General features: G+C 42.6%; 2 protein-coding genes across 2 annotated transcripts in view; both read left to right on the top strand.

The window, feature by feature from the left end:
- Window positions 1-1,386, top strand: part of meox2a (mesenchyme homeobox 2a) — a 9,724-nt gene extending 8,338 nt beyond the window's left edge. The window contains exon 3 of the mRNA XM_031867311.1: window positions 307-1,386. Within this exon, the coding sequence (XP_031723171.1) occupies window positions 307-525 (219 nt within the window). The 3' untranslated portion in view covers window positions 526-1,386. The remainder of the gene's footprint in view (window positions 1-306) is intronic.
- A 3,053-nt stretch (window positions 1,387-4,439) lies between these two features.
- agmo (alkylglycerol monooxygenase) overlaps window positions 4,440-16,715 on the top strand; it is a 43,631-nt gene continuing 31,355 nt past the window's right edge. The window contains exons 1-3 of the mRNA XM_031867429.1: window positions 4,440-4,778; window positions 9,935-10,065; window positions 10,618-10,769. Of these exons, the coding sequence (XP_031723289.1) occupies window positions 4,659-4,778; window positions 9,935-10,065; window positions 10,618-10,769 (403 nt within the window). The 5' untranslated portion in view covers window positions 4,440-4,658. The remainder of the gene's footprint in view (window positions 4,779-9,934; window positions 10,066-10,617; window positions 10,770-16,715) is intronic.

Here is a 16,715-nt window from a genome sequence, read left to right as displayed (position 1 = left end):
CCCCCCCCCCCCCCCCCCCCCTGCCCTCCCCTTCAGGCGCAGCATGTGTCGACACTCAGGGGGCCTCTGCTGCTACTTGAAGTGTAAACCGTTTTAAGCAACAGCTTCATCATCAATCTGAGAGACGTAAATACGGTCGGGGCTGTTGAGTCAGGGGAAAAACAGGTAGAGGCCGGGTGGCAGATGGAGCGGTGCAACAACACATAATTGCTGCAGTATAGCTGCCAAGTTGCAGGCAAGTAGTAAGACTTCCTAATTGCTTCTTGATGTTTTTTTTGGTGTGTGTCTGTTTGTTGTCCCCCGCAGGTGAAAGTGTGGTTCCAGAACAGGAGGATGAAGTGGAAGAGGGTGAAGGGCGGCCAGCAAGGGGCGGCAGCTCGGGAGAAAGAACTGGTGAATGTGAAAAAGGGGACGTTGCTGCCGTCAGAGTTCTCCGGCATCGCGGCGCTCCACCACTCGACGGACTCCTTAGCCAACGAGGACAGTCACGACAGCGACCAGAGCTCCGAGCACGCTCACTTATGATGCACAACCCCCCCCCCCCTCCCCCCTCAGAGGACAGGCCCTGCCTCAGGACCGTCCTTAGAAGGACTGCTGTTTGCTGATTCGCCCATCGTCATGCAACGATGCTAAATAAGTGTACAAATATACAGAGGAGTGACGTGTGGTAAGATAATACAGCCAGCATGCAGGCAAAATGTAAATTTGAAGAACTGAGCACATAAAGGGGGAGGTGGACATGTTTCAAAAGCGCCATTGGTTAAAATTGCCCTTGATAAAAAGCCAAAACTAGATAATATCAACATTGAAATGTGATGTTTTTGGATCGCCCAAAACACTGAGTATTGCATCACATTTTGGAAATCATACTTAGTCAAACTGTTGTAAACATTCCGCGTTGTGTGCCTTGAGAGAAGCAGGCCTTGATTTGCGCTGTTGAGCACACAGTCTCAGACTCGGTCAGTTTCTACTGTACAGAATGTAAATTACGATGTAATTGAGTTACTGATCAAATCAAGTGCCAGGAAATCAAATTTGCCTCGCTAATATAAATGATCTGTAAATAATTCTCTGTATTGTCTTACCTTAACGATAATTTTATACCTACACTATTTCAGCTCTCGCAGTAATAAACACTGACAGTTCTTTGGTCAACACTTTTCTGCCTGGAGATGACATTTTGTAAATCTGAAACCTGAAATAAGCATTTTATTAAATCCTTTCAGGGACAGTTGCAGATCGAATAAACTTTAACCAATGGTAAATGGAATGCAACATGATTCGATAACATTTTTTTCTCTCCCATCTGTGCAGCCGTCCGTTCATATGTGTGTGTTGCATGAAGTGAAGCTGAAATGAATTAAACATTGCAGAGAGAGTGTAGAAAGCCGGTGACGGGGGGTTGCATGCTAAATTCACCTTAGCCTCGGGGCATGGGTCGGGACTCCTGCCAAGACTCGGAGAGAGAGAGAACCCGCAAAGGATCGGATTCTGTTACAAAATCCAGTTGAAAATAATTTCTTGACTCGATCTCATCTTTCACCACATTGTGATTGTGCATTCTAATTTTTTTGAGGAGGCACCTCATGCAGCATGTGAGGGTTTTAATTTATTTTTTCTCCCCCCCCCCCCAAAGCAAACCACAGGGAAGAAAGTGATCCCTTCTTCTTTTTTTAGTACTCACAAAAATGGAGAAAAATCACTTCTTCTACTGAGCTTCAATAATCTAACAAACTATAAACTTTTCCAAACATAGGTCACTGCTTGTTTAATAAAAAACATAAAAGTGTGCAAATTTAGCTCAAAACCTGTGCAGTTAATTTCATGTGTGAAGAAACAGTCAGCTGTCTTGCTTTAACTCATGACCTACAGGCCAGTGTCAGAGAGTCGTGTAAGTACAATAACACACTGGCACTCTATCTTTATGATCTCCATGATAATCAAAGTCATTAATGTTGACGTTTTATCTTGCCAGAGATTTGACAGCTAACAGCACACAAGTTGAAATGTGTCAATCAGGTGAGCGTTCCTGTGGAAGCACAGTATTCATGTTAGGATTTAATTAAGTATGAATGTACACTAACAGGTAAAACTGTTTTCTACCACTGAACTATATCACACCTTTAGTCTGTCCTTGAATCCTACCCTCACCGAAGCAAAGAGCAGATATTTGGCTGCGTAACTCGGCTTCATATCTGTTCTGTATCTGATTTGGCTAATCTAATTTGCGGTGGCTGACAAAACTGGCTCAAAGGTCAGTTTCACCAGAATCCTTCGTCTCTTTGACCGTTTTTACCAAAGGACAAACAATATGAAGTTGTGTGTATGTGTGAGTGCAGGCAAGTCTAGAGAGTCAACAGGGCACCGTGTCAAGATAGGCTGTTCTCATACGGCGATCGTAGCTATTCCTACAAAAAATGAATGCACTGTAATTTACAGATATGCCACAAAAGCCAATTTTATGTAATCCACGTAATCATTAACCAGGAAGTATAAAACCGCAGAAACCTACACTGGCTGGGCGGGAGGGGTCAAACAAATGCGGGTCTTTCTCCCCCTGTGTGAGAGGAGAAGTCATTGTTGAGTCATTCGTCACGTAACTTCTGTACTTAAATAACGATAACTTTAAACCCACGTAAACCCAAACCATGATCCTTTCTGAACCTAACTACGTTTTGTTGCCTAACTAAGTAGTCCACGATCGTTTCCTAAACCTAATTAAGTTATTTCACGATCTTTTTCTAAACCTAACTAAGTATTTCATGATCTTTTCCTAAACCTACGTTAAGTATTTCACGATCTTTTCCTAAACCTAAGTATTTCACGATATTTTCTTAAACCTAACTAAGTATCTCGCGATCTTTTCCTAAACCTACATAAGTATTTCACGATCTTTTCCTAAACCTAAGTATTTCACGATATTTTCTTAAACCTAACTAAGTATTTCACGATCTTTTCCTAAACCTAAGTATTTCATGATATTTTCTTAAACCTACATAAGTATTTCACGATCTTTTCCTAAACCTAAGTATTTCACGATCTTTTCTTAAACCTAACTAAGTATTTCACGATCTTTTCCTAAACCTAAGTATTTCATGATATTTTCTTAAACCTACATAAGTATTTCACGATCTTTTCCTAAACCTAAGTATTTCACGATATTTTCTTAAACCTAAGTATCTCACGATCTTTTCCTAAACCTACGTAAGTATTTCACGATCTTTTCCTAGACCTTACTAAGTACGTATGTCACGATATTTTCCTAAACCTAACTGAGCTGTTTCCTGTGAAGACGGAAGTTTATTTTGAAAAGACCGTATGTATACAAATTTGCCGTACAACATCCTCCGTCCATGGACCTTTACATTGGATAAGGAAAAACGTCCAGTTTCAACGAACAGTAACAGTGAAACATGAGACAGTCAAAACTCAACAATAAAATATATTATTTTTGTTCATGAACATGAAGTTAACTGTCTGAAAAAAGAAACGCAATGATTGCGCTATAGACCCTTTTACAGCCTCCGTCATCAGAAATATGCGTGCACATGTTGGCATTGGAAATGGCATTTTGCCACAGCCATCCAGACGAGCTAGCAAGCTTAAAAACATAGAATTAAAACAGTTGACAGCATCAAAATGTCTGGTTGTTGGCGTGTTCGGTTGTCAGAATCGATCACGAACCTTAACGAATCACCGTGTTAACTTGTGACTTTCGTGTCCAGTTGTTGCGCATATAGTAACTAACTTAAATGGTTGGTGTAGATAATAACCACAGATGAGCCTGTGTTTAAAATAGTTTGAGGACATCTACATGATGTTTGTGTTTTCAACAGTTGCAGTCACTAGAATACTCGTGTTCGAGTCTATGTCATGGTGTTTGATGTTCCGTACATGACCTCGGACAACGTAGCTGGAAGCATCTCGTGACTTGTATGCTCATGATTTTAATTTAACGATAGTTATCAATTTGCGGCAGTTATGTACACGGCTAAAAAATACAATTAAAGTAATTTAAGGACGTGAAAAATCTTTGCTGGTCGACTTGTGACTGCTCTTGTTTTTTATCCGAATGTACGGACATAGCAAGCATATACTATATGATTCACATGTCCACAAACATGTCATAAACAATGCCTTGACCTAATATAGAGCCACCCTGGAAGTTATTATTTAATCATAGTATTTCTATAAAAACGCCTTTTTTTACACATAGTACTGGAAATTATCTTCGCTTTGCAATATCACATAGGAAATGATCAGAATTGGTAATTTTTAAAATTATCATATCTAATTAAAAATAAGTTTGGTATCACACATCCCAACACCACACAGGGAAACCACAAACTCTGCAAGCTCTCACGAGATAAAAGTCACACGGAACGGGTCACCAGTTGAAGCACCGAGCCTGACTGAAGATGACCTCGCCTCCTTTGATATAAACGAAGCAGGACTTTCGGGTAAACGGTCACAAAGTGACTGTTCCCTTCTGTCCAGCCCGCAAGCTGACTGACCTACCTGCAGCGGAGAGAAAAACAAGTGCGGATAGAGGATCTCTACAAGGAACGCCCCCACCTTAGAGAGAGTTAAATACCTGCACAGGTAACAGACGCTCACCGGAAGCAGCGGTGCGCACGGTGCTGTGTGTGCGAGTGCCAATGGCTGAAGCTGTGGAGCCCGGCTATTCGTCGGTGGGATTCCGGTCCATGTTTTTCATGCTCACGATGAACGAATCATCCTATCAGAAATTGGAAGATGTACCTCAGTATGTGCAGCAGGTGGGTACAGTTCTCAGTCTCACTCGCTTCCAGCAGTATGCGGTGATTTGTTGTTTGTGTCAAAGTCGAACGAGGTCTCCCTCCTCCGCGTGAGGCACCTCAGGGCACCTTTACTGTCACTCAAGGGTGGAGGACGCAGTATCCTAAAACTAATAAAACCACGTTACAAACATACGCAAGTGCTACATTTAATAGATCTCAAAAAAACAAGTTTGCAAGTATCAACTCGAGCTGCAAAGATTTTAATTAATCGATTATTCAGTAATCGTTTTGATAATTGATTCAGTGTTTTAGGAACTTTTCGAGCATATTCTTCTAAAACATTCAGTGCTCCAAGCTGCTCAAATGTGAACATCTGTTGCTTTTGTTTGTCCCATTTGCACCACATGAATGTAAAGTACTTTATAACTGTACTAGAGTGCAAATGTGAGGTACTTGAGTAGCCTACTTAAATTGTATGCAGCTTTATGCCTCTACTAGGATAAGATAAGATAATCCTTTATTAGTCCCGCAGTGCGGACATTTACAGCATCACAGCAGCAAAGTGGACAGTGCACACAAGGTACATGGTAAAAACAACAAGTATTATAAATAAGTAATAAACAGTAAAGAATATCTACGAAGTAAAAAAAAGTACAAAAATCCACAACAACTAAATATAACTAAAACTAAAATAAAAATATTATATATACAGACAGCGTATTTATTTATTTTTTACTAGCTAAATATTGTACTTTTTACTTCACTATATTTGTCTGACAGCTTTAGTTACTTTTCAGATTACAGTTTGCGACGCCCTTCCTGTCCAGTGAAAACCACGTATCTCCAAATGTATGTCCCCAAACTGAAGGATGAAGCGACGCTACAAACATACGATGGTCTTATAGAATATGATGCCTTAGTGTAGAGTAAGCCAGCCAACAGGACATAAAGGAGTTCAAGTGCAACATACACATTAATACAGCAGTAATTCTAATCCAGAAACATCATTTTCCTGTGATCTGGGAACTTTGTCTCCGTCGTGTAATGTAATAGTCAGACTTCAGATGTAACTGCCACTGAATATTTTCCCATGTCTACTTAATGCACAATTTAAAAATAAGGTTTGGGGTTTCGTCTGCTTCTTACTGTCAGTTTACAGTGTCTCAGTTGCCGTTTATTGTGGCGAGCGTGTGGTGCAGGTTTAACAGCACGTGTTTGCTATGAGGTTTTATGAGGCACATCAGGGGAGGCGAACAATTACCCCCACAGCAGGAGTCCTTATAACCCACTACCAAACGTGATTAAACAAATTTGTTATTGCCGCAGGGCTCGATGGCGATAAAAGTTTGCATGGGTGTGTATGTGTGTGACTCAGCACTGTTTACAGTTTGTTTTTGTGTCATTCATTATTCTGCTCTCTGATCCAAACAGGCCAAATTAATTAGAAACAATACAAAACACAATCTTCTCATTTTAGAGTTGTTTGGAGTGATTGCTCCGTGGGTTTGTTGCCAGGTCTCAGTGATTTTGAATGCAAACACAATATTGTTGTCAGACAGCAGTGATGAAAGTGTATTGTCAGCCTGCTTGTCAGTCATCCGTGACCTTATAAAAAGGCTGTTTTGGGGAAAATGCAGACATCTGGTCCACAAATGTCTCGTTCCATGCAAGGCCCGAACTGAGAAGAACATAAAATATAATTATTAGATACCACAACAAACGGTCCGCACAGGACGCAAGAATGTTGCAGTATAAAATCGGCTTTCTTCAGTGTCATTTTTAGTTTATTTGTAGAAAGATAAAAACACAAGAAGAGACGTTCTCAGTGCACGCAAGATCCAAACACAACTACTGAGGGTAAATTAGAGTGCTGCAGGGATAATTGTGTAGGCCAACCAGGAAGTTAGCGTCTCACTGGTTCCCACGACAAAAAGCCAATAGGATTGTTGCTTTATGATGCTTACACATTGTGTTCAGCGAGATAATCTTCAGAATTGAAAACCACTTTTTTTTGATTTTTGAAGAGTTCTAAGCTGAAGGAGGTCTCATGTTCTAGTGATGACGTTTAGTCGTCTCGTTTAGCCACTTGCTAGCAATGACCTTTTTTGAGACACAGAAAAGCTTGAAAATACATGGGAGGGGTATTTACTGAAAAACTAAAAATCTCTTCAGCTCGTGTTAACCCCAGACCTTTATTTCAGGCATCTAACCAAAAATATATTCAAAAAACACAATTACTTTGAGATAAGGGAAAAGAAAATGCTAATTTTCTGTGTTTTCGTAATATATTATGCAGCTAAATCACTCTGAAACAGAAGAAAAACACAGATGGAGGACAAATTACATCAAATAAAGCGAATAGAAATGAGCAAAAAAAAAAAACAATGGAGACAGTGTTGAAAACAAAGACGAGCCTTTTCCCCTCGCCTTCTTTTCTTGCGCAGCATGAGAATCAACTTGCCCTGCTGAATCATTTTGCCCTGAGCTGTCGAGAGCGCTGGGCTTCAGAGGTAAAACTATCTGCTAGACAGGAGAGGGAAAAAAGGAGGCAAAGGTTTTTTCGACCGGCGTCCATAATGATAATCTGTCTCTCAGCGGGTCTGGAGGAGGTCTGGAGGAGGTCTGGAGGAGGTCTGCCTGCGCCGCGAGCCCATTTGTTGGCTGCAGCTCTGCAAGTCTGCTGCCAGATGTTGGGAGCATTGCGTGTGATCGCAGGTCCCCGGTGGTGCTCTCGCCTCTGCTTGTGCACACACACTCACATCACACACCTGCATGTTAAAGTGGAGGCATTCACATGTGGATTATGCACACACATGCATGCACACTCCCTCTCACTTCCATTCACACACACACACACACACACACACACACACACTTCCTCCCTCCCTCCCCACCTGCAGATGTGCTCCTCTGCGGTCTCGTCATGTGCGGCTCCTCTGCGGCCATGTGTCCCAGTTACGACTGGAGTCACTTGGTCAATGAGCGCCTTCAAGCTAAAGCTAACCAGCAGGTCTGACATGCCGCTGAAGTCGCACTCGTGACCTGTTTGCTAACCCCGTCCCTCACTAATTTGTTCCATGTTTGACAGACCCATTAAGAGGTTATTACATGTTTCCAGCCCAGTTAGAAATAGAGGCATGTCACTGACTGTTTGCTTAGTGCTTACCATTTGTTTTGTCACAACTGGTTATAAAATGTAATCCATCCTTTTACAACTTTTGGAAATTGTAATTTTGTAATTTTAGTTTTTGTTTTTGCCACCGAAAAAAAACGAATGAAAAAAGTAAAGCATGTGGCTTCTTGTGCATGAAAAGTTGCTGATTTATAATGAAAAACATCGAATGCACATTGGGCAGCCATATTGCTGCAGTATGTGTTAAAAGTTGGCAATACAGGAAAAATCTTATATTTTGATTCATATTATGATTATTTTTGATAAAGAGCAACTTATTAATAACACTTAAGTCACTTAAAGGTTCTAAATGTAATATTCAGAGCAGATCTTTGATTGAGAGGATTGCCTCCCCACCGCACTCAACTTGGCAACTGCTGAGCCGGCGGCTAGCAGCTAATGTTGCTCAAAGTGCAAACAGCGGCAACGGTGCTGACAGAGCTGACAGAGCTGCATGCTAACATGATTTAAAAGGCGCGGGCGGGCGGCTGTGTCAACAAAGCAAGGAGCAGCTCAGATTCCAACAGACACAGAGGGAGAACGACTTCATTCTCTGCTCAGGTAGACATAACTCCACTATTATAGTGGTTTGCAGTGGCGGGCCGTGCATTTTATACCTGGGCCTTCTGTGCTGTCCTACTACACTTGAGCCAGCTCCTAATGAGCTCATTATGCAAGCTACGGTTATTTGTTTCTAGGGGTGTAATAATACACGTATTCGTATTAAACCGTTCGGTACGAGGCTTACGAACCGAACAGTACGTTTGAATTATACTAGTGCATTTGGAAATATAACGTTTTCGGTGGACTGCGCTCACGTAACAGACAACGGGCTGTGTGACCTTTTGAACCCGGAACAATAACAAAAAACAGCTGAGGCCCCGCACGTGTCTTCAGGGAGGCTAAGCTAAACTAGCTTAGCGGGGGAACAACAGCGGCACACAATCTACGAACTCTCCCCGCAGCGTTTAGCTGTTCCCTACTGATTCAGTCAGGGCTAAAGCAATCGCCACATAATCCCCATTTCTCCTGACCATCATTCTTGCTTTGTAAAAAGAAAACACCAGCCCCAACGGATTCAACTGTCCGGACAATAACCCCGCGCATGACGGGATGCTTCGTAATTAACGGACAATGCATATAGTCCAAATCAATGTAATTAACACAATGACAAGAACAAACTCACAAGAACCAGTCACATATATTTATATGACAACAAAGCAACAAATCAATCCAGCAATGCTGCAGCGCTAGAGCACGAGCCGTTCATATTGTTCATAAAAACAACACGATAGACAAATGAACACAGTAGTAGCGCTACTGCAGATGTAAAAAAAACAAAAGCAGTTGACTTACCAAAGCTGCTGTTCAAGTCCATCCTCCTTTCTTTGTTAACAAAGTCAGTAACTCCCAAATCTATTTCTCCTCCTCCATCAGCCATTGAGTGTTAAAAAAAAAAAACCAAGCAAAAAAAAAAAAAAAGAATCTACACTAAGCAAAACGCAAAAAATGTATTTTAACCTTTTAATTTAAGGTACTTATAGCAACAAAGTGAAGAAAAATAATTACTATTAATAAAAAAACTTTCCACAGCCATGGTTATTACCACAGGTTATCTGGTTTCAGCAAACATCACGACAATCCAGTTTCATGGTGTGGTTTGTTAGCGCTGGTGTCCAAAGCAACCAATGAGATCATTTCTTCCTCCGGCGCAGATCTGCTCAGACAAATGTTTGTGATCTCCAATCTGCCAAAGTGTTGCGGCTTCAGACCAGTTGCTTCAGATCAGTACAGCGAAACAAACATCATGGATCACAAGACATGAAAGTGCTGCAGCCTTTCAGCTCGTCTGCCAAGGCAAATAGTCAAGCTCAACACAACCCACAAAAAGCAACAGTGGACTTGAAACTCATTTGTTTTCACAGTTTGCAACAGTGCTGAATCATGATTCTGTGTGTGTATGTGTGTGTGTGTGTGTGTGTGTGTGTGTGTGTGTGTGTAGGCCACTCCTTTCTTTGTAGGGCTGATGGTGCTGGAGATGGTGGTGGGCCTGCTGAAGACAGGATCCCCAGTGGTCACCGTCAGTGACGTACTCACCTCCGTATCTTGTGGAATGATCTCCAGAATCCCACTGTGAGTGTTGCAGGCAGCTCACAGTCAGGTCATACTGTTTGAAATGATAGGATGGTTGTGCTGCATGTCGTACGAGGACAGTAATGTGCTACGAGAGTTTCTGTTGAGGTGCCTGCACAGGCAACCTTTGCCTATGGCGTCACGGCGCTCAACCCAACATATATTTCATTCGTTTTAAGAAATATTAAACATGTTGCTGTTTATTAAAGGGCCGTTACCTCGTCCAAAATGAGGTAATGTGATGTAAGCAGCAGGAAGCAGGTGCATCAGGTGTTATTCAGTTATAGTGCCATTAATGTGGAACGCACACAATAACTAACGTCATCATTACTTGTTATTTGCTTTGATTGATTTAGATGTATATATATATATGCAGGAAATGGCTTCCTTTATCAACACCCGTGCTGAAACGCACACGACACCCGAAGGTGTCTGGTGAAGCAAGAGCACCGGGACAGTCTTAAAAACAAGTGAACTGAACAGTACAACTGTAACACGAACCGCATATTGTACTAACACGTGCACGCTGTGGACTGTCCGTCCCTCCCTCAGGCTGTTCATGAGAAGCTGTGAGCTGACTGCTTACATATTCGTGTGGAACCGGTACCGCCTGCTGGATCTGCCGTGGGACTCTGCCTGGACCTGGTGGCTCACCTTCGTGGGCGTGGACTTCTGCTACTACTGGGTCCACCGCTTAGCTCACGGTACCAGCACAAGACACTCACTCACGCTGATGTACACGACCCACAAAGAAGGACCTTCAGATGATAAGTGTTATCACTCCCTCCAGGAAACACACGACACCTTAGTTCTGCTGTTACTGATGGATTTATTCGCCTGATGTGCATCTCAAGTCAACACCACCGTCGTCAATCCACCGCCGAACTGTTGAAATACATTTCAACGTACAAAATAAGCTGGCATTCACATTACACAAAAACTGATTGCACGCAAATATGCACAACGAAACGCTAAAATAAATAAACGTCGCTGGCTGCACACAACCGAGAGGGAAATGAGCCCACTTGAAAAAACATTGATCTTCAGAAACGAGCACTTCGTTATCACTTTAAACTTAAATCTACAGAAACTTCTGCTGCTTCCAATGTCTTCTTTTAGGAGATTGCCACGACTAAATGTGTCCCCAGCACAACATAGGATGTAAACATAGTTCCTATCAGGTGTAAATCCAAACAAATCAATGTTTATGAACACAAGTTGCACAAATGATGATATGTGGTCAAGCATATTAAATAATGACATAAATGGTATTTATGGCAGTTAAAAAGTGTAGTTCATGAGAATTGTGGTAGTACTTTTGTTGGCAAGCGCTCCTTGCTGTGTGGTTTCTGCACTGCATATTATACAGAAACGGGTATGCACCTCCTTTTGTGTGTTGTGGTGAGTACTTTAAACTCATTCCAGAGTAAGAAACATTCACCTCTGTACGCTTTAAAAAGTTAGATATGACAGCTTTGAAGTTTGCTCCTTCTCGGAGCACTGTGGCTGTGGTCAGGTTGGATTCAGGGTGTTTACTATGGATTTGAACAGTGACCACTTATCTGCAGCATTATCATCTTCTCCACTGATCATACCAATACTCTTATTTCCTTCACAACATGGCTAACTAAGCATTTCATCCCATGTTTCGAAGACGGCTTCTGTACTTTTATACACATTTAAATCACAACACTGATGGTGTCCCCTTCCTTTTATTACGTGTCACTCGGATAATGCCAACGACAAACTACAAAGCCAGCTGAAGATAAATGGTTGCAAAATGTTGATTTAGTTGCCATCCCTGCAGGGAGGAGCACGCTAGATAGCACACACACACACACACACACACACACACACACACACACACACACACACACATCATGCTGTCCTGGACGTTGTGGAGGAAGCAATTATTTTTGAGTTACATGCAGCTGGTTTGAGAGCTCTGCAGATGTGAGAGGCCGTAGTCTCCAGAGGGCTGTGGTCTTAACCCGGAGCTCTCACTGCAACAAGCTGGATACAGTCAAGGCGCTAAAGCAGCGACGTCCTGCAGCATCACTGTTGAAGCAGAAATAAAAAACATATACTGGATACAGTATTTCTACAGCAGTAGCTTGATGTCTTTTTAGAAACGACTCTTCCTGTATTTTTGCTCAACTGCACGTGCCAGATGCTCGGCTGCCACACCGGAAGAGAGGTATTTATCTGTGGCCTGCACCGATGTTTATTTGTGTCAGTGGCACATCAAGCTGCCTGCAGCCTCGTCCACATGGTTTTGGCTGAAAGTCCAGAATGTGGCTTAACAGAAGCTGTGTTTGGAAACCGTCTCGCCAAGAACTGCCCGACATGATTTTGAGGTGACTGAGAACATCAGTAGAGTTTGCTTTAACATGCACTGGTGGTTCACTGCTACACTGTGATCTGTAGGCTTTAGCTTTTATCTTTACCTTTTTAACCTGTTTTTGCTGCTGAATCAGTTTTTTTGCAAATATAATGAAGGTAACCTGAAGAAGATTAATGGGGCTTTATATTCGTTTATGTACATAAGACAAAGGGAGCAAGGACATTGAAAGTATCAGTGTGGTAGCGGTGCATTGGCATGACAAATCAATACATGTAGCTGTGCACCCTTGACCCAAAGCAATTAAATCAAAAGTCTGTCTGAATCGGAAAGTGAGCTGGATGTTAACTTGTTTAGAGCTCTAATCAAAATTTTGAAGATACCGGCAATTAACAACTTTTGTAAAATAAGTTTCTTATTTCCAAAAATGTACCACAGGAGCCTTTCACATCAGGGACCCGGACCTCAATTAGGACCTCAAACATTATTATACACATATAAAGTGTATAATTTCATTTCGTTCGTTTCGTGAAAGAAACTGGGGAGGATCCGATTAACCCTCAGCGTTGGAGCCTGAATGATCACGTAAACAAAGCTCCACACATGTTTTCATGATCCAGGAAACCAGGCTAATGTGTGTGACCACGTTTATAGGGTCACCGCTGTAATGTGTGTCTGAATGAAGTGTGTGTTCCCGTCGTCGCCCTCATTGTCTGACGTTGCAGAGGAGTGACGCTCACAGTATCACATATCTGCTCGGTTTGTTTGGTCGGAATTCTTTTATTTTTGAACTGCAGAATCATTTTTACATCTAAATTTTTTTTTCCGAAATTCCACTTTCATTTCCTCTTCTGCTAGCGTTGTTATTATGGAACATTGCGGGGTCGCAGATAATTGTCTGGTGCCGAGCACCCGCAGCGCTCGCTCGGGGCCTAAGCTTTTCCGCCTTGTTACCAAAGTGAAGCGGCTCTCCCCGACCGCAGGACAGGCCCGGCGCAGCCCTCACTCGTCACTCTGGTCAGCCGAGGACATCTCGGTCAACTGCAGCAAGGTTCAACAAAACTCTTCCAGCGTGTGGGTTGGATGTTTCCTATAGCGAAGCACTGAGGAATGAGACAGCTGCAGGATGCGGGTTGAAAGTATTTTTCAGCAGTTTAATGAGTGTCAAATTGTCATGTAATGCTGCTTTTGGAGTCTTTTTTTATTGCGCTCATGTGTTGGAACGATTTTGCCGTTTCTTGCCTTAAAACTGCAGGAACACTGCATCTATAATCCTATTGTGTCAGGACATATGAGCTATAAATCTCAATATTGCGTAATAAGGGAAAGATTACAATAGAAAACTGTAAAATGAGGCAAAAGTGACATCCTCTGCTGGGAAATACGAGCCCTTATTAGCCTCAGTGCAGAATATCATTTTCAGTTTTATGGCCCTTTTTTTTCCGTAGTTTCCCTCATGACTTCCACATGAAAGGACAGCTCAAAGATAATTAAATGGAAAGTACTTTAAAAAGGCCTTCAGCCTGTGCTGATGCCATCTTTCCTGAGGAGATATTCACACTCGGCATCGCTCTTGCCAGACGCTGTGATCTTGGAGATAACGACAGATTAAAAGAAAATTGAGCTGCCTCTGTCTGCAGCCCATTTGGATGAAATTTAGGATTCTGCATTGACAGGTATGTTAGCAACCAGAAAGGTGCACTCAGTAGAGTCCAGATCTCTGCCAGGTGTGTCTGTAAAGACAACTGCTGTATTGTGTGATTGAATAAATACAACCCACAATTGGTAAACTGCCCGTCCAGACACTTATGAGCTGTAAGGTGTCGTAAAACACACTTCAGTCAAACTTAAAGACAAATGGTGTATGCAAGCAATCAGCTCGACGTTTGTGACAGCGATGTACTCAGCTGTGTGTGTGGTGGTAGCTCCGCTAGCTGTTTCCTGTTAGTCAACGAACACACCGTCCACAAGAATAGAAGTGAGCAAACTGTTTCTCCTCACCGTGAGTAGAGGTTAGCGGCGATGCACTCTGCTGAGTCATCACTAGCGGCCCCTACTGGCCTGTGGTTAAGAGTAGTGAGTGAGGAGTCAGCAGGCAGTCAATGGCAGAATAAAACGGACAATAAAAGGTGTTTAGAGAAAGTGTGAGTCACCGGAACCACGAGAGGTCCTTGTAAAGATCCATGGATTAGACATGGACAGAGACTCACTCACTCACGCACACACGCGACCGAACGCATGATCCTTCTTGCGTTGATAAAAAGCTTGTGACTGGATCCTGGTTTGTGGCTTTTGTTTCGCATTAGGTCTGCTGACAAACACGAATCGTGGTTCAAGTTGAGGCAAATCTGGCTTCTCAAATATTTGAATGACCTTTGTGCGCACACAGACTCAAATGAAGTGGTTGTTTATCTAAACTCTTGATGTCCATATTTGTTTAAAGTCATTGGTCCCAGACTTGATACGCCGCAGCTTTAGTGAGCCCTTGTTTAAGTTAATAATTATCTGTTTTGTTTTTGAAAAAAAAGAAGCTGGGAGTGTTCAGCTGCTGACAGATTGCTAGAAAGTATATCTCCCCTAACCACTGAAACAATATGACCCCTGCTACACATTTAACCGCCTTTTGTAAACACATTGGTTTAATAACCTGGTGACTGACAAGAATAGAAGACAAATTCCAATTTCGCCCACATTTTGTCCCCTGCCGTCCCCGTCAGACAGACTATATATGTTTCTATTCTGAACCAGATGATTTCTGGGTCAACAGGGGGCCGACTCGGTTCGGATGCGGCCGTGATGTTGACAGTCCTGTTGATTCTGTTTATTCTAACCTCATATCGCGAGTGCCACTAATAGCAGCTCTGCTCTCGGGCGGCATCTATATCCAGGCATGGCAGCGAGGCTGAGGCCATTAATCAGCCAGTCAGCTGTCCGTACTCTGATTATATGTGAGGTAATGGAGTTACGCTGCAGTCGTCTCACCACGCTGGCTGCTGCTGCACGGTGTTACGCTTTTATCTCTGAAACATCGGAGAATCACTTGAAAGTTACTATGCAATGTTATCATTACTTCCTTAATGTTTGGTAGTGAGGGTATTATCTTCAGTGTAAACCAATAAGCTGTTAATTATCGAGAGATAGGCAGTTTGAGCCGGCTGGACGGGCAGACATCAGCAATCGCGGGGGTCCCGACTAATCCGACCAATTGCAAGTGATAAATAATTGTGGTAATTTTGCTATTGAGGCTTTCAGGGGGTCTGAAGTGTCAATCAAGGGTATTTTGCACACTGCCCATTAGTGCAGAAAGATGACGATCATGAGAGAAACATGGAGCAATCTTTCTTCAGAAATAAAAAATGGCGGTCTAATGGTGGTTACTCGAAGACACGTCCACCCCTTTAGAGCTTCAGCGAGCAAACGCAGGTTCCCTCAGAAATTCAAGTCAATGTGACTGCTGCTACGACGCGCGTTTACAAACCGACCAATTGGAAATTAACATGCAAATGTGTAGAAATGCAAAAACAGATACAAACTCAATTTGCAAAAATCTGCATTTCATATCTCACAGTCTCGTCATCCCCAAATCCGAAATATTGCCAAATAGGCACTTTGGCTTTTCGCTGTGACCCCAAATCCTCCGCCGTTGTCTTGCCTGTCAACTGTCTCTTGTCCCGTGATAAGTGTGTCAAATCTGACTCTTGCAACTCTTCTGCCGCTGCTTTTTGTCATTCCACATTCTATCAATGCCTACTAGCAGCATATTGTTTGCATTTGTCGGGTGGTGTTAGAAAACAGCCGGAAGCCACTAAATCTCCGCCCTCCTGTGCCTCCAGTCTGTCTCAGGCTGTACATTAGTTTCTATGTCTTTTGTCTTGCTGATTCTTTCTTGCCACTTAATTATGTCCTGTGACGCCTGTTTTGCCTTCTAATCCTGATTGTTTCCTGTGTTGCCTGTGATCCTGATGTCTCTGACTGATATTGATGGAAACATTCAGTTTAAAATACAGCAAATGAAAATGGACATCAGGAAGGTGGCAGCCAGAAAAGCACGTGTCCTCTTGTCTCCTGTCCTGCTCTGTATAAGATATATTGATGAGGTTAAAGCTAATTGTGGCGGTGGTGAAATGTGTTGTTTCAGGCGATCTATGAACACATGTATGGACAGGAAGATATGCACCTTACGACATCCTCTATATATCTGTGTGCTGCTGTGTCCACACACCCCTCCCACTCCTCTGGCCTTGCAGACAGCAGCAATTGTTAAGACAAACAGATGTGCTCAGCACTCCTTCGCTGTCCTGCGTCCCCG

The sequence above is a fragment of the Anarrhichthys ocellatus genome, unplaced genomic scaffold, assembly GCF_004355925.1.
Source record: "Anarrhichthys ocellatus isolate YVR2014 unplaced genomic scaffold, GSC_Weel_1.0 scaffold39, whole genome shotgun sequence".
Classification (NCBI taxonomy): Eukaryota; Metazoa; Chordata; class Actinopteri; order Perciformes; family Anarhichadidae; genus Anarrhichthys; species Anarrhichthys ocellatus.
This window is presented reverse-complemented; position numbering and strand designations above follow the sequence as displayed.